General features: G+C 46.8%; 1 protein-coding gene across 2 annotated transcripts in view; it reads left to right on the top strand.

The window, feature by feature from the left end:
- The window catches only part of drc7 (dynein regulatory complex subunit 7), a 166,415-nt gene that overhangs the window by 16,078 nt on the left and 123,822 nt on the right, over window positions 1-26,515 (top strand). For both annotated transcript variants that reach the window (XM_085980801.1, XM_085980799.1), the window contains exons 2-3: window positions 21,852-22,070; window positions 24,166-24,285. In XM_085980801.1, coding sequence (XP_085836927.1) covers window positions 21,852-22,070; window positions 24,166-24,285 — 339 coding nt within the window. The remainder of the gene's footprint in view (window positions 1-21,851; window positions 22,071-24,165; window positions 24,286-26,515) is intronic.

Below are 26,515 nucleotides of genomic sequence, written 5' to 3' on the forward strand. Positions count from 1 at the left end.
TTATAGCCCCGCTCTGCCGCTCAGGATTCCCGCCGACGCTGTGAGGCCTTACCTGGTCTCTGGGGCCTTTTATACCCCGCTCTGCCGCTCAGGTTTCCCGCCGACGCTGTGAGGCCTTACCTGGTCTCTGGGGACTTTTATACCCTGCTCTGCCGCTCAGGTTTCCCGCCGACGCTGTGAGGCCTTACCTGATCTCTGGGGACTTTTATATCCCGCTCTGCCGCTCAGGTTTCCCGCCGACGCTGTGAGGGCTTACCCGGTCTCTCGGGCTTTTATACCCCGCTCTGCCGCTCAGGTTTCCCGCCGACGCTGTGAGGCCTTACCTGGTCTCTGGGGCTTTTATAGCCCCGCTCTGCCGCTCAGGTTTCCCGCCGACGCTGTGAGGCCTTACCTGAACACGAAAAAGGCTACTTTCTGAGAAAGATTTGACACTGGACAAGGCTTTCAGTGTAGCTGTATCATACGAAGCAGCAGCAAGAGGAGCTGCAGAGATACAGCAAAAGCCACAGGACTGCGGCACCCATGAAATGACACGGGGTTTCGAGAGATGTTATCGCTGCGGCAGATCCACCCATTACCAGAGGGACTGCTGGTTCAAGGACAAAGCATGCAGGCAATGCGGAAAGATGGGACACATTACACGTGTATGCCGATCTGGAAACAAAAAATCCACTGACAGAAAAAAAATCAATAAGGAAAAGTACAGAAAGGTACAAATGATGACGGACAGTAGCTCCGAAGACCAGAAGAGCGATAGCGACTCCGGAAACAAGAGACTAAGCTCTCTCAAATTACATAATGTAATTGCCAAAGAAGATTACCAGACCATTTGGGTTACCCTCACGACAACGGGGTCCCCAGTTAAAATGGAGCTAGATACAGGATCAGCTCTGACCGTCATAAGTCGACGGGATTACGAGCGGCTATTTCCGCATATACCTTTGAAAGACACATCCATTATCTTGAAGACATATACGGGGCAGAAAGTATGCCCCAGAGGGAAAATAAGGGTGCCTGTTGTATACAACGGCAAGGAAATACAGAAGTTGTATTTATACATTCTGCAAGATGGTGGTCCACCGCTGTTGGGACGTGAATGGATCAGGAAGATACGTTTAGCTTGGCACTCCATTCAGGCACTGACGGTGACCAATGAGAAAAAAAATGATGATGACGTCAAACCTGAACGATTAAAAGACATCTTGGCCAATGCCAAAGAAGTGTTTCAACAGGAACTGGGGACCTTGAAAGGCGTCACCGCCTCAATAAAAGTGGAAGATGAGGCAATTCCCAAGTTTTTTAAGGCAAGGCCGGTGCCATACGCCATTCGTCCAGCAGTCGAGGCAGAGCTGGAGAATTTGGAAAAGGCAGGCGTGTTATCCAAGATAGATTGGAGCGAGTGGGCAACACCCATCGTCCCGGTCATGAAGAAAACGTTGAATAATAAACCTGAAGAACAGAGAAAAATTCGCATCTGTGGGGACTTCAAGGTGACTGTAAACCCGGTCCTTCACACGGTACAGTATCCTCTTCCGAGGATAGAAGATATTTTCGCCTCACTATCCGGAGGGATACGTTTCACCAAAATTGACTTGGCACAGGCATATCTACAGATGGAGGTTGAGGAGGTCTCTAAAAAGTATCTCACGATAAACACACACAAAGGCCTGTACCAGTACAATCGACTGGTTTTTGGAGTAGCATCAGCTCCAGCTATCTGGCAAAGGGCTATGGAGCAAGTCCTGCAAGGGATTCCGGGGACTCAATGCTACCTAGACGACATCCTTGTAACAGGAGAAAACAACAACGAGCACCTTGCCAATTTGGAGCAGGTGCTCACTAGGCTGAGAGAACGGGGCCTACGAGCAAATCGCCCCAAGTGCGAATTTTTCCAGAAACAGATATCATATTGTGGCCACATAATTAACGAAGGAGGGTTGCATAAGTCACCTGAAAAAATTGAAGCAGTCATAAAAGCCCCAGCACCTGAAAATGTCTCACAATTAAGGTCATTCCTGGGATTGATAAATTACTATCATAAATTTTTACCGAACTTGTCAACTGTTCTGCACCCTCTTAACGAACTGCTACAAACGGGAGTAATTTGGAAATGGAGCGAAGACTGTAAACGTGCCTTCCATAAATGTAAAGGCTTGATCACGTCCAAGGAAGTTTTGGCTCATTACAACCCATCACTGCCAATCAGACTGGCGTGCGATGCATCCCCTTACGGCGTAGGAGCGGTATTATCGCATAGATTCCCTGATGGCTCGGAGCGGCCGATAGCTTTTGCGTCACGCTCATTGAACTCAGCTGAGCGTAACTATGCCCAGATCGACACGGAAGCACTCAGCCTGGTATGGGGAGTGAAGAAATTCAACCATTACCTACACGGATGAAAATTTACCTTGTTGACTGACCATCAACCCCTCGTCTCCATATTCAACCCTAAAAAGGGCGTTCCCATTATGACAGCGCAAAGGCTACAGAGGTGGTCCCTTTTCCTAGGGGCACACCAATATGACATTGAATACAAAGGATCAAAACAGCATGGAAATGCTGACGGGTTATCGCGTCTACCGTTGCCAACGGTAGAAGAGGCACCTACAGTGGACCCAGTGGAAATGTTCCACTCAACCATAGTGGAATGTCTACCAGTAACAAATTCTACCATTGAAAAGGAAACGAGAAATGATCCGACTCTCTCACGAGTCTATGATTTAACAGTGAAGCGATGGCCAGCACATGGCGAACCACTGTTGCCAGCATTCTCGCAAAGAAGAGAACAGCTGTCAGTCTGCCGAGGAACCTTGATGTGTGGATCCAGAGTGGTGATTCCACCCAAACTCCAGGATAAAGTGCTAAAGGAGCTTCATGAGGGGCATCTGGGTGGAGTGAAAATGAAGAACCTAGCCAGAGCGTTTGTACGGTGGCCAGGTATCGATGGAGACATCGAAGAAATGACCAAGGGCTGTCTAGGATGCCAGAAGGTCCAAAACGCCCCACCACAAGCCCCTCTACATCCATGGGAGTGGCCCTCATCTCCATGACAAAGGGTACACATCGACTTTGCTGGTCCATTTATGGACTCAATGTTCTTAATCGCGGTTGATGCACACTCCAAGTGGCCGGAGGTAATAAAGATGTCCTCCACCACCACGGAAAAAACCATCACAGTATTAAGGACCATATTTGCTAGGAATGGGCTGCCTGAACAGATCTGTTCTGATAATGGACCACAATTTGTGTCCGAAGAATTCAGGAAGTTCTTAAAAAACAATGGGGTTAAGCACTACACGTCCGCCCCATACCATCCCGCCACCAATGGATTGGCTGAAAGGTTTGTCCAGACCTTCAAGAAGGCCATAAAGGCCATGGGTAATGAAGACATAAATCTACAGCATAAGGTAGATAACTTCTTGTTTGCATACAGGAATGCAACACATGTGGTTACAAACCAGACTCCCGCCATGATGTTTTTCAATAGAAGACTAAGATGCCGGCTGGATTTGATCAAGCCAAACATCAGAAGGGACGTAGAGAACCGGCAATTTCAAGGCATGAATGAAAGGACTACTAGAACCTTCCAGATAGGTCAACGAGTTTTGGCCCGGGACTACCGTACCGAGAAATGGCAGCCTGGAACTATTTGCACACGACTAGGACCATTGATGTATACCGTGGACATTGGAGAAAGCATAATAAGGCGCCATGCTGACCAGATCATAGAGTCATCTGAAAAGGGACAACCTCCACCACCACTCTATACGCCTAATGATGAAGCAGAGATACCCATAGTATCTACCTCCGATCCGGTAATACTGGAACCAGATGAACCCGACACTGGCATTCAAGCCGAATCGACCTTGCCAAAAGAACCTACTACACCACCGAAAACTACTACACCACCGAGGCGTTATCCGGACCGAGTCAGGAAGCCTCCAGAGAGACTGACTTATAATTGATTAACTGCAGCAAATGTGTAGATTATTGTTCTTGTACACATGTTAATAACAATTACTTAAAATGTTATGTACTGGTTGTCTAAAAGGGGAGGAATTGTGGTGTATGTTCCTTTTAAGAGCCCCTGTGTACTGTAATGCCGGTAGTGGCCACTCGGGCTATATAAGCCTGTATAGTGTCTTGTATCTTTTAGTTCACCTCCAGACTTTGTTCAGTAAACACCTGTTAAACCAACTCCTGCATTCCGTGTCTCCATTAACACACGGGCACAACAAACAGTTGCGAACGTCAGTTTATCATCCCCAGACTGACGGGCTCATGGAGCGTTTTAATAAGACGCTGAAGGCCATGCTGCGGAAAGTCGTGGAGAAGCAAGGGAGAGACTGGGACCAAGTGCTGCCCTACCTGATGTTTGCCATCCGGGAGGTACCGCAAGCTTCTACTGGTTTCTCTCCCTTTGAATTGTTGTATTCTCACCACCCTAGGGGACTCCTGGATATTGCAAAGGAAGCGTGGGAAGAACAGCCCAGCCCACACCGCAGTCTCATTGAGCATGTGGAAGGTATGCGCGACAAGATGAAGGGAATCTGGCCTGTAGTGCGGGAGCATATGACACAAGCCCAGAACGAACAACAGCGGGTGTATAACCGGGGCGCACAACCGCGGGAGTTCCAGCCAGGAGACCCGGTTCTGGTGTTGGTGCCCACGGTGGAGAACAAGTTACTGGCCACCTGGCAAGGCCCCTGTGAGGTGATCGAAAAGGTGGGACCTGTAAATTACAAAGTAAACCAACCAGGAAGACGTAAACCTACCCAAGTCTACCATGTTAACCTACTGAAGAAATGGCATGATCATGAGGCTTTGTGCAGTGTTCTTCCTCTTCTCACAGATATCCAGGGTTTTCCCAGGGAAGTCGTGCTCCTAGGACCTGACCTGGACAACAGACAAAAACAAGAACTACAGGAGTTGGTGGACCGCAATACCGATGTTTTTTCCTCACTACCGGGGAGAACTACCCTGGTACAGCATGAGATTAAGACAGAACAGGGTGGGGTTGTCCATCAACGACCCTATCGTATCCCTGAAGCCAGACGACAGACCATACAAAATGAGGTGAGCATGATGTTGCAATTGGGAGTCATTGAAGAATCGCACAGCCCTTGGTCCAGCCCAATAGTTCTTGTTCCTAAGCCCGATAGGACAGTGTGATTCTGCAATGATTTCAGGAAGCTTAACGCAGTGTCCAAATTTGATGCTTACCCCATGCCACGGATAGATGAACTCATTGACCGGCTTGGGAAGTCTCGGTTCATCTTCACGTTAGACCTCACGAAGGGATATTGGCAGGTGCCCCTCTCGTCCAGTGCGAAGGAGAAGACGGCCTTCGCCACACCTGGAGGGCTATACCAGTACCGGGTCCTCCCATTTGGACTTCATGGAGCCCCCGCTACCTTTCAACGATTGATGGACAGAGTTCTCCGCCCGCACTGTAAGTACGCCGCTGCTTACTTAGACGATGTGGTGATTCATGGCGAGGATTAGTCCACTCACCTGCTCCAAGTACAAGCAGTACTTCAGTCCCTAAGGGAAGCTGGGTTGACTGCTAACCCGAAGAAATGTAAATTGGGGTGGTCAGAAGCTGAATACCTCGGGTTTACAATTGGCAGAGGTAATGTTAAGCCACAAGTGAGGAAATTGGAGGCTATCCGAAATTGGCCCAGGCCTGTAAACAAGAAGCAAGTGAGAGCATTTCTGGGACTGACTGGTTATTACCGGAGATTTATTCCTAATTTTGCTTCAGTAGTGTCTCCCCTGACAGACTTGATGCAGAAGCGCAGATCCAACATGGATCTCCTGAAGCGGAGGGGGCTTTCACTACCCTAAAGGAAGCCCTTTGTTCTGGACCGATACTTGTGACCCCTGACTTTTCAAAGGAGCTGCTTGTCCAAATGGATGCCTCAGACACAGGTTTGGGAGCAGTCTTATCCCAAGTCGTGTCAGGTGAGGAGCACCCTATTCTATACCTCAGCAGAAAAATGCTCCCGAGGGAACAGCGGTATTCCGTCGTGGAAAAGGAGTTCTTGGCCATAAAATGGGCTCTGGACAGCTTAAAGTATTACCTGCTCGGGAGATGATTCACTCTGGTGACTGATCATGCCCCACTAACCTGGATGGCACGCAACAAGGAGACCAATTCAAGGGTTACTAGGTAGTTCCTGAGTTTACAGCCATTTAAGTTTACTGTCGTTCACAGGTCTGGTACCTGCCATGGGAATGCTGATGCCCTCTCCAGATGTGAGGCCCTTTGGTCTGCCTGCACCCCTTCCCAGGGGTCAGAGCTGAGGGGGGTGGATATGTGAGCTATGGGGGCGGTTTGTGGTGGATGGACGGTATGTGGCCACCAGATGGAGACAAAGTCTCCCCCTCACTTCCAATTCAGGTGAAGGCCACACCCACCTCCGACACACCTGAGGCAAATCTACCCATTAGCTCAGGAGTTCAAAAGGCAAACTAGTGCATCCCTTCAGGGCCAGTACCTGAGGAGAGGACCAAGACCAAGACCAAGACCGCTGTCAAAAACCAGCTTCCAGCTGCCACAGAGAGGTCTACTATTGAACCCGGGTGGAATATTGTTTCGTTCTGAGAGCCTGATATGATCCCTGGACTGGCTGAGAAAGATCCAGTGGTAAAGTAACCCTGGTTTATTGTTTTTTGGAGGAAATTGATTTAAGGACTGCCTTCCTAACCACTCGGGGCAGGTGATGGTTTTGTTCTTCATTTCTTTTTTAACGTCGTATGTTTTTGGATTTTGACAGACGTGAATCTTTTTCCCTGTTTTCTAAAAATAAAACACAGCTAACTGCTGTATTTCATTTACCAATCTTGTGACTGTGCTTGTTGTAAAGTCTGTGGGTTGTTTAGTTAATTAATACACAGACTCCAAGAGTCACTTAAAAGAGGACTTTACTATTCGAAGGTCAGGGCGAATCTACCCAATAAATCCTGACACAGCACTTATATACCGGTGTGGTCACCGTAGGTATTACAGTATACAGAAGCCAAACAAAGTAGTGCCACACCTAAAATAGTTCTCTTAAAGGTGAACGGTTACATACAATAGTTCTCTTAAAGGTAGACGGGTACATACATTACAATCCTCCCTTTTTAGCTTACAACATACTTAGTCCCCCATTAAACATAACATATATTCAACTTCATGTAAAACAATTCACACATATATTCTCTGTGGGAAACAGTTCACAGATTCAGTCTCTGCGGGAACAGTTCACAGATTCAGTCTCTGGTCTTGACTCGGTCCGAACAACATCTCTGTGGTGTTGCCGGTTCACCTTGCTAGCGTGACTCATCCAATAGTCTTTCGCTTGACGTAACAGCTTGAACTTCCGTCCTGCTGAACCAGCAGTGCTGACTTTTACAAACAGCTGGACTGCCTTGGTAATTTTTCCTACTTTCCAATTGATTTGGCTCCCTTCGTAGGGCCCACGTGCATGATCTGGTGGAAGTGATAATGATTTAGATGGTTATCATCTTCTGCTTCGTCTTTTCCTTTTCTGCTTCTTGGAGACTCTCGGGGCTCCCTTATCAGCTGCCAGCTGTAGCGCCACCATCTCCCTATGTTCCTTAGACTTTAAGTGATTCATCCTGATTTCTGCACTTTGAGAGTTTTCATCACAAGCTGGGCAGACCAGGTCCTCGTAATATTCAGTGTCACTCAACAGGTCATGGTAATATTCGGGGTCGTCCTGAGTTAGGCCAGCGAGAGGGCCTTCTACTTCCTCCTTACCCATCTGGACGTTAGCCGAATGTTGTTCCCTCCCTAGACATCTTTCTTGAAGAGACTTCTTCATGCGTTCATATTCATCCCGCTCTTCCTGGGTTTCCTGCAAATCCTTCACTAATGACCTCCTTTGTGATTTCAACACTTCCCCTTCCATCGGGGATTGATTGATCGGGCTATTCAATCCTTCTACTGGAGCAGCTGTTTCAACATTCTGTAGTTCCCATTGACGTGATTCAGCGTACTTTCGGCAGCCCCGTAAAATCTGTGTGGCAACCTCAGCTATTCCCCAAACTTTTGAGAGCTCTGAACCCCTTCCCTTTGAAGATTGAAGCTCGTGTTCAAATTGTTCCCATTACAGAGTCTTGTCTCTCAGCATATGAAGGAGTTGGCTGACCGTTAACTCTTCCACGGGGACACTGTGGATCAGAGTCTTCTCCATTTCATCCACCTTTTCCTCCAATGCTTTCACCTTCTTTTCCTCTTGTACTTTGGCTTTCAGCGCTCGGAGAAGTTGCGCCTTGATGCTCTCTAGCTCATGTTCAGGGGCCATTCTTACAGTCTCTGTGTTTCTTACAGTTTCCTTTTCTTCCACTGAAAGGATTCCCAGTTGAATCTGTTCTTCAAGTTGTTGAACCTCGGTCATTGCCGCCTCATATTTGTCTTGGGTTTCCTTCAATATTTTTATGAGTTCTTGGACATCTTGTCTTTCATGTTCTGCCATGTCTTTCACCTCTAATTTCTCATCTATGGATGGAACTTCTACCGATGAGTCTGTCTTGGCCTTGAGCTCATCAAGAATTTCCTGCAGCCTTTGGACTTCTTGCTCATGTTCAACCTTTAGTTGCTCATATGCTTCTACTGAAACTAGCTTTTCGGAGGTTGCCGAGTTAATCCCCTCCAGGATTGTAGCCTGGGCCTGTTCATACTGTTCCTTCAACTTCTCAAACTCTGCTTGTAAGGAGTCGTAGAGAAGAACGGGAATAAAATCCTGGCTTCCTGAAGATTCCTCTTCATTTGCTCCTTCCTGCAAATATTCTAACTCCTGAACAGCATAAGGGAGATGTGATCGGTAATTGGTCACAATGGCTCTATGGTCGCTCTCTGCTTGAGCTAGCTGCTTCTGTTGTCTTTCCAGATTCTCCCATTTGGTGTCATAGAACTTTTTCATTGTTTTCATCTCTTGTTCGAGACGGTAACTCACTTGTTCTACTTGCTGTCGTAATTTGAAATAAAGTTGAGTCCGAGCTCGGTGTTCGTCAGTCATGGATATGTCCGTAAACTGAACAGACTCAGAATTCTCTGTCAAACTATGTTGTCGTTGTTCGGTGGAGTTCTGTTCTGAAACTTTGTTCTTCTCTGGAGCATAAGCCTTTATGCATGCCTTCGTTCTTCCAACCTTAGTCGGCAAGTCCATTTTAGCCTTGTCTTTCATATTTGGGTTGGTCTTATCGTCATCCGTTTCAGAATCTGAGCTGATTGTCTGCACCGAGTCCTCACTCGTTATGGCTTTTAGATAGTGCCATTCCATGTCTATTTTCTTGATCCACTCCCGTCCCAGAAGTGGTGGTCCTCCCTCAGGTAGTACGTATAAGTTCATTCTTGGGTGTTCTTTACCCCCATCTCTCACCTTGACTCTTATCTTCCCCATGGGGTATACTTTATGCCCCGTGTATGTCTGCAATACGAACTTGGTATCTCTTAAGGGTATATGTGAGAATAGCCGGTGGTAATCCCTTCGATTTATGACTGATAGAGCTGATCCAGTGTCCAACTCCATTTTCACTTGGACTCCAGCTATTTTTAGCATGACCCAGATAGTTTGCAGGTCAGCTTCCTTACTCACATTGTGAATTCTCAGACTGCCCAGCTCCTGGCCGTTTGGGTCTGAGTCCGAATTCTGTTCGTCTGAACTCTTCTCAGCCACCTTGTGTACCTTGTTGTACTTTTCCTGTGATGGCTTCCTTTGGTTGTTGGTCTTCTTCCCTGACCGGCATACCTTAGCTATGTGATCCAGTTTGCCACATTTCCTACATTCCTGGTTCTTAAACCAGCATTGGTTCTGGTCGTGTGTTGTCTTCCCACAACGATAGCATTTTGTTGTACTCGAGGTAATTTGATCCACCCCGAGTGCCGCTGCCTTTAGCTGCATCTCTGCAGTTCCTTTCGCTGCGGCTTCGTGCGATGCTGCGATAAGGACAGCCCTGTCAAGTGTAAGGTCGTTCTCTTCGAGTAGTCGCTTTTGCGTTCCTTCCTTGGACAAGCCACACACGAACTTGTCTCGCAATGCCTCTGTCAAATTCCCTCCAAACTGGCAGTGTTTCGCTAGTCTACGCAGTTCGACCAAGTATTCCGCGTTGCTTTCGTCTTTCCGTTGCGTTCTCGCATAGAATTTGAATCGTTCAGCCAACATCAACGGTGTGGGGTTCAAGTGATCCTTCAGAACAGCCACAATATCATCGAAAGTCTGATCCGCCGGTTTAGCTGGTGATAGTAGATGCTTCAAGAGCCCGTATGTCTTTGCGCCCATCGAGTTTAGCAAGGTTATAGCTTTGTCATCTTCTTCTATTTTATTGGCCTCACAATAGATCTCAATGCGTTCCACGTACGTGGCCCAGTATTCTACCTCGGAATTAAAATCGTTGATGTTACCACGCTTAGGCATCTTCCTCTCTTTCTGATAAACACCACGAATTATTTCTTTAAATTCTTCTTTTTTTTTCCTAAGATGGCGGTTTTCCCGCGAAAATGGCGGTTTCCCGCGCTTATCTTCTCTCCCCGCCCACTTCAATGGCGGTTTCCCGCTTCTGTCTTCTTCCCCGCCTAATGGCGGCTTCCCGTGTTTCTTCCCTGGCGGGAGGGGTACACTTTCCCCACGGGCGATGGCCGCTGGCTTTCAGGTTCACAGCCTGCGCGTCGGCTTCAGGGCTTTCCCCTTTTCTCGGCAGGGCAACCGGCGCTGGGTACACCCCGTTGACGGCGAACAGGTTCAGCCGCTGGGCTGGCTCTCGCACAGTTCCCCTTGCTCGGCTCTGTCTCTCTCCCGCTCGCTCGGCTCTACCGGCGCTGGGTACACCCCATTGACGGAGAACAGTTTCAGCCGCTGGACTGGCTCTCGCGCAGTCTCCCTTGGTCGGCTCTGCCTCTCCCGCTCGCTCGGCTCCCAATCGCGCCTCCCAGCCCTCTCGCAGTCCGGTGCTTCCCTCCCCGGCTGCAGCTGAGTTTATCTCTTCCCGCGCCTACGCTCCCGGTCGCAGCGCTTCGTGGCTTCGGTCGCTGCCCGGCTTTTCCCACCGGTCGCGGTCTAGCTGTCTCTCGACGCCGTTGCGTCCCCCAGCCTATTAGTACCGCGGCTTCCTTGCTCCACGCTGCCCCAGTCTCAGCGCCTCTGGACCCGACTTTTGTCCGGCTCCTTTCCCCCTCGAACGTGGTCGAGTGCACAGCCCTTATCCTCCGGTTATTCTTTTCACTTTCCCTTACTCACAGTCCGTGGCTGTCTTGCTTCTCTTGCTGATCGGCTCACTCCTCACCGTGGCAGAGGGGACAGTCCGTGCCTGTTGCTGATGGAAGTTTTTGTCGCTAAATTCTTCCTCCTTTCTATTGCTGCAGCCTCGAGTTTTCTCCCAGCAGAGCGACGAGGGCGGTTGCCTCTTTTCGACGCTCGTTAGTTGCTTCGGTAGTATTGTTGCCGCAGGGTACGATCGGACTCGTCGCCACTGTAAAGTCTGTGGGTTGTTTAGTTAATTAATACACAGACTCCAAGAGTAACTTAAAACAGGACTTTACTATTCGAAGGTCAGGGCGAATCTACCCAATAAATCCTGACACAGCACTTATATACCGGTGTGGTCACCGTAGGTATTACAGTATACAGAAGCCAAACAAAGTAGTGCCACACCTAAAATAGTTCTCTTAAAGGTGAACGGTTACATACAATAGTTCTCTTAAAGGTAGACGGGTACATACACTACACTTGTGTCCTCCACCCCCCGCATCAACACACCCTTCGGTCTAGGTGGTGGTTGATTACACTTGTTATGAATGCTTAGTGCATTCATATATAGCACCTTTTTAATGTTAACTTTTAACTATTTTCCCTTATGTGGCCTTACTCACTAATGTCCTATTACCATTGTTAAACTCTCTGCCCCTTCTTGCACAATCTGCTTGATTTTACCCAAATCGCTACTCTGCTCTGCTGACTTGACTTTTCTCTTCAGACGTACAGACTTACACTTACCTGAACCCTTCCTCCCCCTTATTAGTTTAAAGCCCTATCTACCACCCAAGTTATTAAATTTGCCAGGATACTGGTCCCAGCCTGGTTTAAGTGGAGTCTGTCCCAATGGAACAGCTCCTTCCCTCTTTCCCCAGTACTGGATCCAATGCCCCATGAATTGAAACCCCTGCCTCCCGCACCACTCGTTGAGCCACGCATTTAAGCCTCTAATCTGTTTGTCCCTTGACTAATTTGTGCCCGGCTCAAGTAGTAATCTAGAGATTATTACCTTTTGAGGTTCTGCCATTTAATTTGGATCCTAGCTCCTCAAACTCCCTCAGCAGAACCTCATTCCTAGTTCTACCTATGTTGTTGTTTCCTACGTGGACCACAACAACAGGATCCTCCCCCTCCTTCTCCAAGTTCTTCCCAGCTGGGAGGAGATGTCCTTAACCCTGGCACTAGACAGGCGCCACAGTCTTTCGGACTCTTGGTTGCAGCTGCAGAGAACAGCATCTATCCCACTACAATGACCACATTCCTTTTCGAACTGCCCACTTGAACGGCCTCCTGTACACAGTGCCGTGGTCAATTTGCCCATCTCCCTGCAGTCTTTGTTATCATCCACACCGGTAGCAAGTACCTCGTACCTGTTGGACAATGGCAATGACTGAGGCTTCTCCACTACTGCATCTGAGGTCCCCTTGCCTGCCTGAGTCACAGTCACACCCTCCTGTCCCTGACTACTAACCAAATCTAAACCACTACCTAACCTAAAGGGTGTGACTGCCTCCTGGATCAAAATGTCCAGATAACTCTCTCACTCCCTGACACATTGCAATGTCTGCAGATGTCCAGCTCAAAAACTCTGAGCCGAAGTTTCTTGAGTTGCAGACACTGACTGCTCTCCACAAACTCCCACATGCTGCAGATACGGCACACCTGCACTGCCATCTCTGTCTAACCTTGTTTTATATATTTAATTATCTAAAGTTTCATATACTTGGTTTATTTTTAGTTATTTTTTAAACAAATTAATTTAACTAGTTTAATTTATTAATTTAATTAAGCATTAGTTACAGGTTCCTTGTAAGAGTAAATGGCCTACTCCTTTTTCTAAGTTCCTAAATATAAATTAACTATTTACTTTCACTATCAGGAAAGAGATTAAAAAGCAGGACCTCAAAGGTAGTAATCTCCGGATTACTCCCGGTGCCACGAGCAAGTGAGTTTAGAAATAAGAGGATAGAGCAGATGAATGCGTGACCGGAGAGATGGTGCAGGAAGGAGGGCTTTAGATTTCTGGGACATTGGGACCGGTTCTGGGGTAGGTGGGACCAGTAGAGGCCGGACGGTTTGCACCTCAACAGAGCCGAGACCAATATCCTCGTGGGGAGGGGGTTGGGGGGGTGGTGGAGGGGGCGGTTGCTAGTGCTGTTGGGGAGACAGGGGGATGGGCACCAGGATGTAGCATTAGAAAGGAGAAACATGGTGCACAAAGGATTGGGAGAGACAGCTAGCACTAGAGTAAGAAATAGTCCGGTATTAGGTGGGGTTAGACTAAGAGGGAATACAAGAAGGTCTAAGATAGGTTTACAATGCATGTGTGTGAATGCACAAAGTGTGGTAAATAAGGTTGGTGAGCTGCAGGCACAAATAGCCACATGGGAAAATGATGTCATGGCAATACGGAGACGTGGCTCAAAAAAGGGCTGGATTGGATATTAAATATTCCTAGATACAAGGTGTTCAGGAAAGATAGGGAAGGAAAGAAAGGAGGTGGGTGGCAGTATTGGTTAAGGAGAATGTTATAGTGTTGGAGAGAGAGGATGTCCTGGAGGGGTCAAGGATAGAATCTCTTTGGTTAGATTTAAGAAATAATAGAGGTGCCATTATACTACCAGGTGTATTCTATAGGCCACCAACTCGTGGGAAGGATATAGAGGAGCAAATTTGCAGGGAAATTACAGAGAGGTTCAAGAACTATAGAGTAGTGATAATGGGGGACTTAACTATCCTAATATAGACTGGGATAGTAATGGTGTAAAGGGCAGAGAGGGGGACGAATTTCTGAAGTGTGTTCAGGAGAACTTTCTTGATCAGTACATTTCCAGCCCAATGAGGAAGGAGGCATTGCTGGATCTGGTTCTGGGGAATGAGGTGGGTTAAGTGGAGCAAGTGTCAGTAGGGGAACATTTAGGGAATAGTGATCATAGTACCATAAGGTTTAGATTAGCTATGGAAAAGGACAGGGAACAAACTAGAGTAAAAATACTTAATTGGACGAAGGCCAATTTCAGTGGGTTGAGAACGGATCTGGCCCGGGTAAATTGGAATCAAAGATTGGCAGGCAAAACTGTAATAGAAAAATGGGCTGCCTTTAAAGAGGAAATGGTTCGGGTACAGTCGAGGTACATTTCCACAAGGGCGAAATATAGGGCAACCAAAGCCAGAGCTCCCTGGATGATGAACTAGATAGAGAGTAAGATGAAGCAGAAAAAGCCGATTAAGGAACAAAAAGGAGACCTATGCGTGGAGGCAGAGGGCATGGCTGAGGTACTAAATGAGTACTTTGCATCTGTCTTTACCAAGGAATAAGATCATGAAAGAAGAGGTAGTGGAGATACTGGATGGGCTAAAAATTGATAAAGAGGAGGTACTAGAAAGGTTGGCTGTACATAAAGTAGATAAGTCACCAGGACCAGATGGGATGCATTCTAGGATGCTGAGGGAAGTTAAGGTGGAAATCGCAGAGGTACTGGCCATAATCTTCCAATCCTCCTTAGATATGGGGTGTTGCCTGAGGATGGGTAAACCTCTGTTACACCCTTGTTCAAAAAAGGGTATAAGATAAACCCAGCAACTACAGGCTAGTCAGCTTAACCTCGGTAGTGGGGAAGCTTTTAGAAACGATAATCAGGGACAAAATTAACAGTCGCTTGGACAAGTGTGGATTCATTAAGGAAAGCCAGCATGGATTTGTTAAAGGAAAATCGTGTTTAACTAATTTAATCGAGTTTTTTGATGAGGTAGCAGAAAGGGTTGATGAGGGCAATGTGGTTGATGTGGTGTACATGGACTTCCAAAAGGCGTTTGATAAAGTGCCACATAATAGGCTTGCCAGCAAAATTGAAGCCCATGGAATAAAAGGGACAGTGGCAGCATGGATACGAAATTGGCTAAGTGACAGGGACTGGTGGTGAATGGTTGTTTTTCGGACTGTAGGAAGGTATACAGTGATGTACCCCAAGGGTCGGTACTAGGAACACTGCTTTTCTTGATATATATTAATGACCTGGACTTGGGAGTACAGAGCACAATTTCAAAATTTGCAGATGACACAAAACTTGGAAGTATAGTGAACAGTGAGGAGGATAGTGATAGACTTCAAGAGGACATAGACAGGCTGGTGAAATGGGTGGACACGTGGCAGCTGAAACTTAACATAGAAAAGTGCAAAATGATACATTTTGGTAGGAAGACAAGGAGAGGCAATATAAAGTAAAGGGCACAATTCTAAAGTGGGTGCATGAACAGAGAGACCTGGGGATATAGGTGCACAAATCATTGAAGTTGGCAGGGCAGGTTGAGAAAGTGGTTAAAAAAGCATACGGGATCCTGGGCTTCATAAATAGAGGCATAGAGTACATAAGAACATAAGAAATAGGAGCAGGAGTAGACCAATCGGCCCCTCGAGCCTGCTCCGCCATTCAATAAGATCATGGCTGATCTGATCCTAACCGCCAATCTACTATCACAGAACCATCTCCTGAATCTAACAGAATTAGACACACGAAATAGGAGCAGGATCAGGCTACACGGCCCCTGGGCCCGCTCCGCTACCCACAGGGCCATGACCTATCCGAACCTAGACTCATGTCCAAATTCCTGCCCGCTCCCCGTAACCCTTAATTCCCTTTACTTCTAGGAAACTGTCTATTTCTGTTTTAAATTTATGTAATGATGTAGCTTCTACAGCTTTTTGGGGCAGCATATTCCATGGACCTACCACCCTCTGAGTGAAGTAGTTCCTCCTCATCTCAGTTTTGAAAGAGCAGCCCCTTATTCTAAGACTATGCCCCCTATTTTTAGTTTCACCCATCATCGGGAACATCCTCCCCGCATCCACCCGATCCAACCCCTTCACAATCTTATATGTTTCAATAAGATCGCCTCTCATTCTTCTGAACTCCAATGAGTAGAGTCCCAATCTACTCAACCTCTCCTCATATGTCCATCCCCTCATCCCTGGGATTAACCGAGTGAACCTTCTTTGTACTGACTCGAGAGCAAGTATGTCCTTTCTTAAGTATGGACACCAAAACTGTACGCAGTATTCCAGGTGCGGTCTCACCAATACCTTGTACAATTGAAGCAATACCTCCCTATTTTTATATTCTATCCCCCTAGCAATGAAAGCCAACATTCCATTGGCCTTCTTACTCACTTGCTGCACCTGCATACTAACCTTTTGAGTTTCGTGCACCAGGACCCCCAGATCCCTTTGTACTTCAGTACTTTCCAGTTTCTTGCCATTAAGATAATAACTTGCTCTACGATTTTTCCTGCCAAAGTGCATAACCTCACACTTTCCAGTATTGTATTCCATCTGCTAAATCTCTGCCCACTTACTTAGCCTGTCTATGTCCCCTTGCAGGTTTTTTATGTCCTCCTCACTCACTACTTTCCCTCCCATCTTAGTATCCTCTGCAAACTTTGATATGTTACACTCGGTCCCCTCCTCCAAATTGTTAATATAGATTGTAAAGAGTTGGGGACCCAGCACTGACCCCTGCGGAACACCACTAGTTACTGATTGCCAGTCTGAGAATGAACCATTTATCCCAACTCTCTGCCTTCTGTTAGATAGCCAATCCTCTATCCATGCCAGAATATTACCCCCAATCCCGTGATTTTTTATCTTAAGCAATAATCTTTTGTGTGGCACCTTGTCAAATGCCTTTTGGAAGTCTAAATACACTACGTCCACTGGTTCCCCTTTATCCACCCTATAGGTTACTTCCTCAAAGTACTCCAGCAAATTTGTCAAACATGACTTCCCCTTCATAAAACCATGCTGACTTTGTCCTATTAAATTATGTTTATCCAAATGTCCTGTTACTGCCTCCTTAATAATGGACTCCAAAATTTTACCTACCACAGATGTTAGGCTAACCGGTCTATAGTTTCCAACCTTCTGTCTACTGCCCTTTTTAAATAAGGGTGTTACATTAGCAGTTTTCCAGTCTGCCGGGACCTTTGCTGAGTCCAGGGAGTTTTGGAAAATTATTACCAATGCACCCACAATCCCTACCGCCACTTTCCTCAAGACCCTAGGATGTAAGCCATCAGGTCCAGGTGATTTATCCACCTTGAGTCCCATTATTTTACCGAGTACCACTTCCTTAGTGATTTTGATCATGTTTAGCTCCTCCCCCCCTTTAGCCCCCTGTTTGTCCAGTGTTGGGATATTCTTAGTGTCCTCTACTGTAAAGACTGATACAAAATATTCATTCAGTGTTTTTGCCATCTCCATATTTCCCACCATTAATTTCCCGGTCTCATCCTCTAAGGGACCAACATTTACTTTAGCCACCCTTTTTCTTTTTATATAACTATAAAAACTCTTACTATCTGTTTTTATATTTTTTGCTAATTTACTTTCATAATCTATCTTCCCTTTCTTAATCAATCTTTTTGTTATTTTTTGCTGTCTTTTAAAGTTTTCCCAATCCCCTATCCTCCCACTAGATTTGGCTACCTTATATGCCCTTGTTTTTAGTCGAATACTATCCTTAATTTCTTTACTTAGCCACGGATGGCTGTCTTTTCTTTTACACCCTTTTCTTCTCAGTGGAATATATATTTTTTGGAAGTTGTAAAATAACTCCTTAAATGTACACCACTGATCATGTATCGTCTTACCCTTTAATCTATTTTCCCAATCCACTCTACTCAATTCCGCTCTCATACCTTCATAGTCTCCTTTATTCAAGCTTAGCACGCTTGTTTGAGATCCAACCTTCTCACCCTCTAATTGAATATGGAATTCAACCATGTTATGGTCACTCATTCCAAGGAGATCCTTTACGAGGACATTTTTAATTAATCCTGTCTCGTTACACAGGACCAGATCTAAGGTTGCTTGCCCCCTGGTCGGTTCAGTTACATACTGCTCAAGAAACCCATCCATAATACACTCAATGAACTCATCCTCAAGGCAGCCCTGCCCAATTTGATTTGTCCAATTAATATGATAGTTAAAATCCCCCACAATTATAGATGTTCCCTTATTACAAGCCTCAACTATTTCCTGATTGATACTCCGTCCAACAGAGTTGCAACTGTTCGGAGGCCTATAGACTACGCCCACTAGTGTTTTTTTCCCTTATTATTCCTTACCTCCACCCAAACTGTTTCATTATCCTGATCTTTTGACCCAATATCATTTCTCTGTATTATAGTGATTCCTTCCTTTATTAACATAGCCACCCCACCTCCCCTTCCTTCCTGCCTGTCCTTCCTGATCGTTAACTAACCTGGTATGTTTAATTCCCAGGCATTGTCACCCTGCAGCCATGTTTCTGTAATGGCCACAAGATCATACCCATATGTAGTTATTTGTGCCATTAACTCGTCTATTTTGTTACGAATGCTACGTGCATTCAGATAGAGAACTTTCAAATATGTTTTGTGACACTTAGTTTCTGCTTTTGCCCTTTTTATTACTTTACCTTTTACTCCATACCTTCTGCCCCTTCCTGACACGCTCTGGTTTTTAATTTCCCCACTGCTACCTAAGTCTATGACCTTCACTGTTGTCATTTTTATTATTTGCTCTCTAGGAACCTCCCCCCCAACTAGTTAGTTTAAAGCCCTCTCTATAGCCCTAGTTATATGATCCACCAGGACTCCAGTCCCAGCACTGGCCAAGTGAAGCCCGTCCCAACAGAACAGCTCCCTCCTGCCCCAGTACTGGTGCCAGTGTCCATGGAAGCAAAACCCATTTCTCCCACACCAGTCTTTGAGCCACGCATTTAACTCTCTAATTTTATTTGTCCTAGCCAAATTCGCTCGTGGCTCAGGTAGATTATTACCCTTGAGGTTCTGTTTTTTAATTTGACCCCTAGCTGCTCATATTCCTTTAACCGAACCGGCTTCCTAGTCCTATCTACGTCGTTTGTACCAACATGGACCACGACAACTGGATCCACCCCCTCCCACTGCAAGTTTCTTTCCAGCCCAGAGGAGATGTCCTTAACCCTGGCACCGGGTAAGCAACACAGCCTTCGGGACTCTCGCTCTCGGCTGCAGAGAACTCTATCTATCCCCCTAATAATACTATCCCCTACCACTACAACATTTCTATTTACTCCCCCCTCTTGAATGGTCCCCCGTTCCACGGTGCTGTGGCCAGGTTGCTCATCCTCCCTGCAGTCCCTGCACCTGTCCCCACAGGGAGTAAGAACCTCGAACCTGTTGGACAAGAGCAAGGGCTGCGGATCCTCCAGCTCTACCTCCTGGATCCCCGTACCTGCCTCACTCGTAGTCACACCGTCCTGTCCCTGACCATGGGCTACATCTGAATTAATTAACTTCATAGGTGTGACCACAGTACAAAAGCAAGGAAGTTATGATGAACCTTTATAAAACACTGGTTTGGCCTCAACTGGAGTATTGTGTCCAATTCTGGGCACCGCACTTTAGGAAGGATGTCAAGGCCTTAGAGAGGGTGCAGAAAAGATTTACAAGAATGATTCCAGGGATGAGGGACTTCAGTTACATGTATAGACCAGAGAAGCTGGGGTTGTTCTCCTTAGAGCAGAGAAGGTTGAGAGGATATTTGATAGAGGTGTTCAAAATCATGATGGGTCTAGACAGAGTAGATAGAGAGAAACTGTTCCCATTGGTGGAAGGGTCAAGAACCAGAGGACACAGATTTAAGGTGATTGGCAAAAGAACCAAAGGCGACATGAGGAAAAACATTTTTACGCAACGAGTGGTTAGGATCTGGAATGCACTGCCTGAAAAGGTGGTGAACGCAGACTCAATAGTGGCTTTCAAAAGGGAGTTGGATAAGTACCTGAAGGAAAAAAATTTGCAGGGCTAAGGGGAAAGGGCAGGGAGTGGGACTAGCTGAAGTACTCTTGCAGAGAGCTGGCACGGGCTCGACGGGCTGAATGGCCTTCTTCTGTGCGGTAACCATTCTATGATTCTATGATTCAACCACCTTTCTTTTTTCAAGCACAATTTCTGACTATTGCTCTACTCTCTTCCCTTTCGTTTGTTTTAGGTATTATTTATACTACCTTTTCCACCAGAGCCCTCTCCCCATTTACTAGTTTAAAGTCCTCGTGACCGCCCTATTCATCCTTTCCTTTAGGACCCTGGTCCCAGCCCAGTTCAGGCGGAGCCCATACCAATGGTACAGTTCCTTCCTGTCGCAGTACTGGTGCCAGTGTCCCATGAAATGGAACCCCTCTTTCCCACACCACTCCTTCAGCCATGTGTTCACCTCCCTAATCTGCTTATCCCAACACCAATTTGCACGTGGGTTGAGTAATAATCCAGAGATTATAACCTTTGAGGTCCTGTTCTTTAATTTAGCTCCTAGTTCCTGGTACCCACCAAACAGGACCTCTTGCCTACTCTTTCCTATGTTGTTGGTCCCAACATGGACCACAGCAACTGGATCCTCCCCCTCCCTCTCCAATATCCTTTCAAACCGGTTTGAGATGTCCCTCACCCTGGCACCAGGTAGGTAACATACCATGTGGGACTCGTGATCCTGCTTACAGAGGATGCTATCTGTCCCCCTAATTATTGAATCCCCTACAACTACCACATTACGATTGCCCTCCTTCTCCTCCCCCCTCTCCTTTGGACAGCCTTCTGCTCCAAGGTGCCATGGTCAGCATTATGGCTGTCCTTCCGACAGTCTTTATCCTTATCCTCACAGATAGCAAGTACATTGTGCCTGTTGGATAGGATCAGTTTCTGCGGATCGTCATTCTCTATCTCACCTGGGTTCTCCTTACTCTGTACACTATCGGTCACACTAACCCCATTCTGATCCTGCATCTCTCTACAAGGTGTGACCGAAGTGAGGAGCAAACTGTCCAGATACTCCTCCCTCTCTCTCCTGTATCAGGATGTCTCCAATTCGCACTCCAGCTCAATGACTGAGCCGGAGAGGTTCAAGACGGAGACATCTACTGCAGATATGTTCGCTCGGGACAGTCTCGCTTTCCTCAAACTCCCACATACTGGAGTCCAGACACACAACCTGCTCTGCCATATCTTAGTCTATATTATTTATATCTATTTTTTAGTCTGTTGTAAAAAACATTTCACACACTAACTTGCACTAAGCACTAAAAGCACTGACAACATTTTAAATACATACTGCCTCAAGCTTACACAAACTACTCCAAGTGTTAAAGGCAAAAAGAATCACCTCCTTCCCACTCTCATCAAATTCTCAACTGTTCACCATCTATCAGTTAACATTGCGACCTGTCTTTATGCTCTGTGCTGTAGCTCAGCTGGCTAGAGGTCCATTATGGTCTGGCGAGGGAGCCCTGGGTGAAATTCCAAAGGGTAGGCCGGGAACCCCACCTCCCCCCCCACCCCCAGACAGGCCCCATTGACGTGGGGAAGGGGCAGGTAGAAGATTCCAGCGTATATAGGTTGTAGCTTAGTGAGGTGGCGTCAGCTCAACCTCTTCACTGCCACTGTCGTGGTGCTTGTTGACGAGCCAAAACCTTTTGCAGCTTGACATTCGCAAAACTGAAGCCTGAAGAGAAAAATTCAATAGGAAATAAGAATTAGAAAAGGCAAATCCGAATGATTCATATTCTCCTGTTTTAGCACAGGATGAAAAGGACCCATGATATCATACGTGGTCTGCGGGTGCATTGCTGGGTTCTGGTGCTCGCAGGCAAAAGAGAAGTCCCGGAGAACCTCTTCATCGATCCTTTCACAGGAAACAGCTATGAAACTACTAATGAACGCTTCTTGGGGATCGAGAGCCTCTGGAACCATCGGAACTACTGGGTGAACATGCAGGACTGCAAATTTGGCTGCAAGGTATTCCTTTCCTACCCTAGAATCTAGAATCACCCACTTACAGCTGACGTGCGCATGTTTTCTTACCCCAACCCCTGCACGTCTTCATCAAGCTGACAGCTGCCAGTTTCTCCTTGCGACGTCATGGTAACATCAGGCTCCAATGGCGACAATCAGGCTGTCCCATGTTACGTATACTAACTATGCACAACCACCCTTAACGTGGGTTACCCTTAATCCCCTCGCCACTAAACTCCAGGAGAGCGCTACCTACTGCAGCTCTGTGGCACTTCCACCTTCTCCACAATCCACATCTGAGTGCATGGTCACAGTAGCTAATTAGAATCAATTAATGCTGCACTTGGGTACTGTTGTGTTACAGATTTGTTCATTTGGGACACAGAGGAACGTCTGAACTAATCTTAACTGAATCTATTGTCAGATTGCAGACCACATGGCTTTATTATTTTTTCGGAAGGCACTGAGGCTTGCTGTGGTACCGTTCCCATCGGGACCTCGTGTGTGTGGGTGGGAGCGGAGAGAAGCACTGTGTAGATACTGGGCACATGGTGGTGGTGGGGGGTTCATTTCCTCTGAGTGTTGGTTTCAGCTTCAGTTAATCGTTCATGTTAAATTCATGTTAAATTTAATAGTTTATTTTAAATGGGTTAAGTAAGAATTGTTTTAAAATAGCACACTCAGGAATTTAATGTGGATACATTAACCAGCGCACTCGGCAGTCCGGATGCCCTGGCACTACGTCCGACTCACGGCCAAAGCCATCGGGAAGCTGAAAGCCGCCCTTGGCCCTAACTCCACCAGATCTATGGAGGAGACTCAGGCGCATGGAGCGATCCCACCCAGCCATACCCAACTTTACCACAATCCGTCCCCCGCTGCGCTTGGGCAGAATTTCACATCGACACAAGGCTCTGAAAGTAGTCAGATGTTACCGAGGAGATGGAGAGAAGTTGTTGCTGAGATCTATGGAGGAGAAGAAAGACAGTGAACAGAAGAAGTTAAATCCTTTACTCTCAACAAAAGAGGGAAGGTCAGTGGGAATGTCAGTGCGGCCACTCGTGGACATCTCACTATAGCTAGTTGCAAACTGCAGTGGCAGAAGACTAGCACCGACATACCACAGTTGGAGGTCAGGGCAGTTGTACCCACCAGTGCTCGGCAACACCTACTGAGGTTTGGGGGTCAGCAGGAGTGGGCCTCATTTGCATAGAGTAGGGAGGTGCACCAATGACGCCCACCTGCCCCATGCCAGTAGACGTTCGGCCGGCTGACCAGCTGTTGCCCCACCCCCACTCTGGATTTGTTCAGATCGGCCCCTGAGCAAAGGCGCCAATCCAGAATAGAATTTTTTTTTTGCGAGTCAAGGTCGCTCAGTTGGCCTGGACTCCACTGGTGGGGCCCACATGTGCCCTTGTGGAGGCCGGTAGGCCTCATCTCTCTCTGTGTAATGGCTGCCGCTGCTATATCGCATCTCCAGTGAACCTCAGGAGTGGGAATTTCCGATTCGGTCCCCTCCCCCCCAGCTACCTAGCTTGACACTTCGGGGTTCTGCCGGTTTCCCGCCAACATTACTGTGGGAGGCCTTTCGAACCTTCGAGGGATCTCGGGGCCAGTGTTTCAGGCAGGCAGGATACCATTTAAGAGAGATAGTAAAGAGAAACTATGAATGCTGGAATCTGGGTGGAGCCCAGCAGTTCTCATGATGTCCTGCTTGAATCAGATGCTGACCAACCTACTGTGAATTTCCTGCTTTTATTTAGGATGTGTGTTGCTAAATTTACTTTTAATGTTTTTTGTACCCTATCATCCGGATTTCCCACCTCCGTGCCCCTCAGCCCGCGATTTTCCAACCTATTAAAAGGAATGGGTGCAATATACCAGCCCCTGTATCAAACGCATAATGTCCGGGAAATTCTTCAGGGCCTCTCTCTGCTGTAATTTTGACAGACACCCCATTTATGTGTGTAAACGGGGCTTCTCCCGAACTTGTGCCATAGTTATAGCAGCGGAGCTGGAGAGGCCCCGAAGAAAGTCCCGATGAATGTTACTTTTTAATGTAAGCAATAAGTGATGGTGTTGTGCTTTCTTTTTCCAGGATATAATCTTTGACCTTGGTGACCCTGTGAAATGGGAGTACATGCTGCCTGACTCTGAGAATCCCCAAATTGTCGTCCCTGATTCATATGATTACTTAATAGACGAGGCTGAAGATGATGTGAGATCTGATTGATAATCGCATATTAGATAGAATTATTTAATTAGATTTTACAACGCCTTTAACCTAGATGAGGAGTACGATCTCCCCATCACTGATCTTCTGACGGTGTTGACTAACAGGATTCAGTTCCATGGTGGCAACTACACACCAGTACCTCGCCCAAACGGCCATTCTTCACGTATCTCCTCCAGCTCTACAACCCCCCGAGATCTCTGCACTCCACCAGTTCTGCCCTCTTGAGCATCCCCGGTTTTAATCACTCCATCATTGGTGGCCGTGCCATCAGCTGCCAAGGCCCAAAACTCTGGAATTCCCTCCCTAAACCTCTCCACCTCGCTACCTCTCTTTCCTCCTTTTAGACACTCCTTAAAACCTCCCTCTTTGACCATCTGTGCTAATATCTCCTTTTGTGGTTCGGTGTCAAATTTTATTTGATACCGCTCCTGTGAAGCGCCTTGGGACTTTTTTTTACGTTAAAGGCGCTATATAAATACAAGCGAGGTGGAGAGGTTTGATCAGGTATCTGCCAAGACACCTTCCCTTTGTTCTTTCCTCCTCTCCTCCCGTCCCCTGCTTAAAAATCTCTCTTCTCTAACCTTTTCCAGTTCTGACGAAGGGTCCCCAACGCGAAATGTTAACTGTTTCTCTCTCCTCGATGCTGCCTGACCTGCTGAGTGTTTCCAGCATTTTCTGTTTTTATTTCCGATTTCCAGCATCCACAGTATTTTGCTATTATATTAGTGATTAGCAGGTTGTTTGGCTCTGGAGTCAGATCCTGTTCTCACTGAACATCTACAGGCTGGTTTCGTTCAGACAGGTAGGAGCGGAACCAGGCAAAGGCAGTGCTCTCATAGAGCTGGACGGCAGAGGAAAGCCACTGGAGGAGGATGGCATGGTCAACTGTGTCAATAACTGCAGAGGTTGAGGTGGGCAAGGATGGAGAATAGGTCATAGTCACAGAGGACCTCATTTGTGACTTGTGCCATGGTAGTCTTGGTACATGAACAGGGAAGAAAGGCTAACTGACGGGATTTGAACGGGGAGTTTTTGGGGAGAGATGGATATGGAGCTGGGTGCCGTTGACACATTCGAGGATCTTAGAGAGGAGAGGGAGGTTAGCGATATGGCGATGGTTGAAGAGGATGGAGAGGTCGAAGGTGGGTCTTTGAGGAGGGGGAGGGACGGTGTGTGTGAAAAGGAAGCCATTAACAATGTCAGTTAGCATAGGGGCCAGGAGAGGTGGTTGAGTGGTCACAAGTTGAGTGGAATGGGGATCAAGGGGGCAGTAAGTGGGTCTCATAGAAGATTTACATAGAATATACAGTACAGAAATAGGCCATTCGGCCCAACTCGTCTATGCCAGCGTTTATACTCCACACGAGCCCCCTCCCACTCAAAATACCCCTTCCCACCCTACCCCCACATCTCTTTATTCCCTTCTTCCTCATGTAAGCATCAATCCTCCCCATAAATGTTTAATCTATCTACTTCAACCACTTCATGCAGCAGCAAATATCACATTCTCACCACTCTCTGTAAAAAGAATCCCTCCTAAATTATTTATCTGATCTGTTCGTGGCTATCTTATGTTTATGCCCCCTTGTTCTGGACTCCCCCACAAGTGGGAACAGTTTCTCCATGTCCTTCTCTTCTCCAGAGAAAAGAGTCCCAACCCGCTCAATCTTTCCTAATGGTTGCATCCTCTCAGTTCTGGTAACATCCTTGTAAATCTTTTCTGTACTTTCTCCAGTGCTTCATAGAAACATAGAGATAGGAACAGGAGTAGGCCATTCGGCCCTTCGAGCCTGCTCCGCCATTCAATGAGATCATGGCTGATCTTCGTCTGAGATCATAGCTGATCTTACCAGTTCAGTACCCCGTCCCCGCCTTTTCTCCGTAACCCTTAATCCCCTTAGCCTTCAGAAATATATCCAATTCTCTCTTGAAAATATTTATTGAATTAGCCTTCACAGCCCTCTGTGGCAGGGAATTCCACAGGCTCACCACTCTTTGAGTGAAGAAATTCTTCCTCATCTCTGTTTTAAATGATTTGCCCGCTATTTTTAGACTGTGGCCCCTGGTTCTGTGCTCCCCTGCCATTGGAAACATTCTCTCTGAATTCAGCCTGTCCAGGCCTGCCATAATTTTATATGTTTCGATGAGATCCCCTCTCAATCTTCTAAACTCCAGTAAGTACAAGCCCAAACTATTCAATCTCTCCTCGTAG

The sequence above is a fragment of the Somniosus microcephalus genome, unplaced genomic scaffold (assembly GCF_052327205.1).
Source record: "Somniosus microcephalus isolate GS21.2 unplaced genomic scaffold, FLI_Smic_1.0 scaffold558, whole genome shotgun sequence".
NCBI classification, from domain to species: domain Eukaryota; kingdom Metazoa; phylum Chordata; class Chondrichthyes; order Squaliformes; family Somniosidae; genus Somniosus; species Somniosus microcephalus.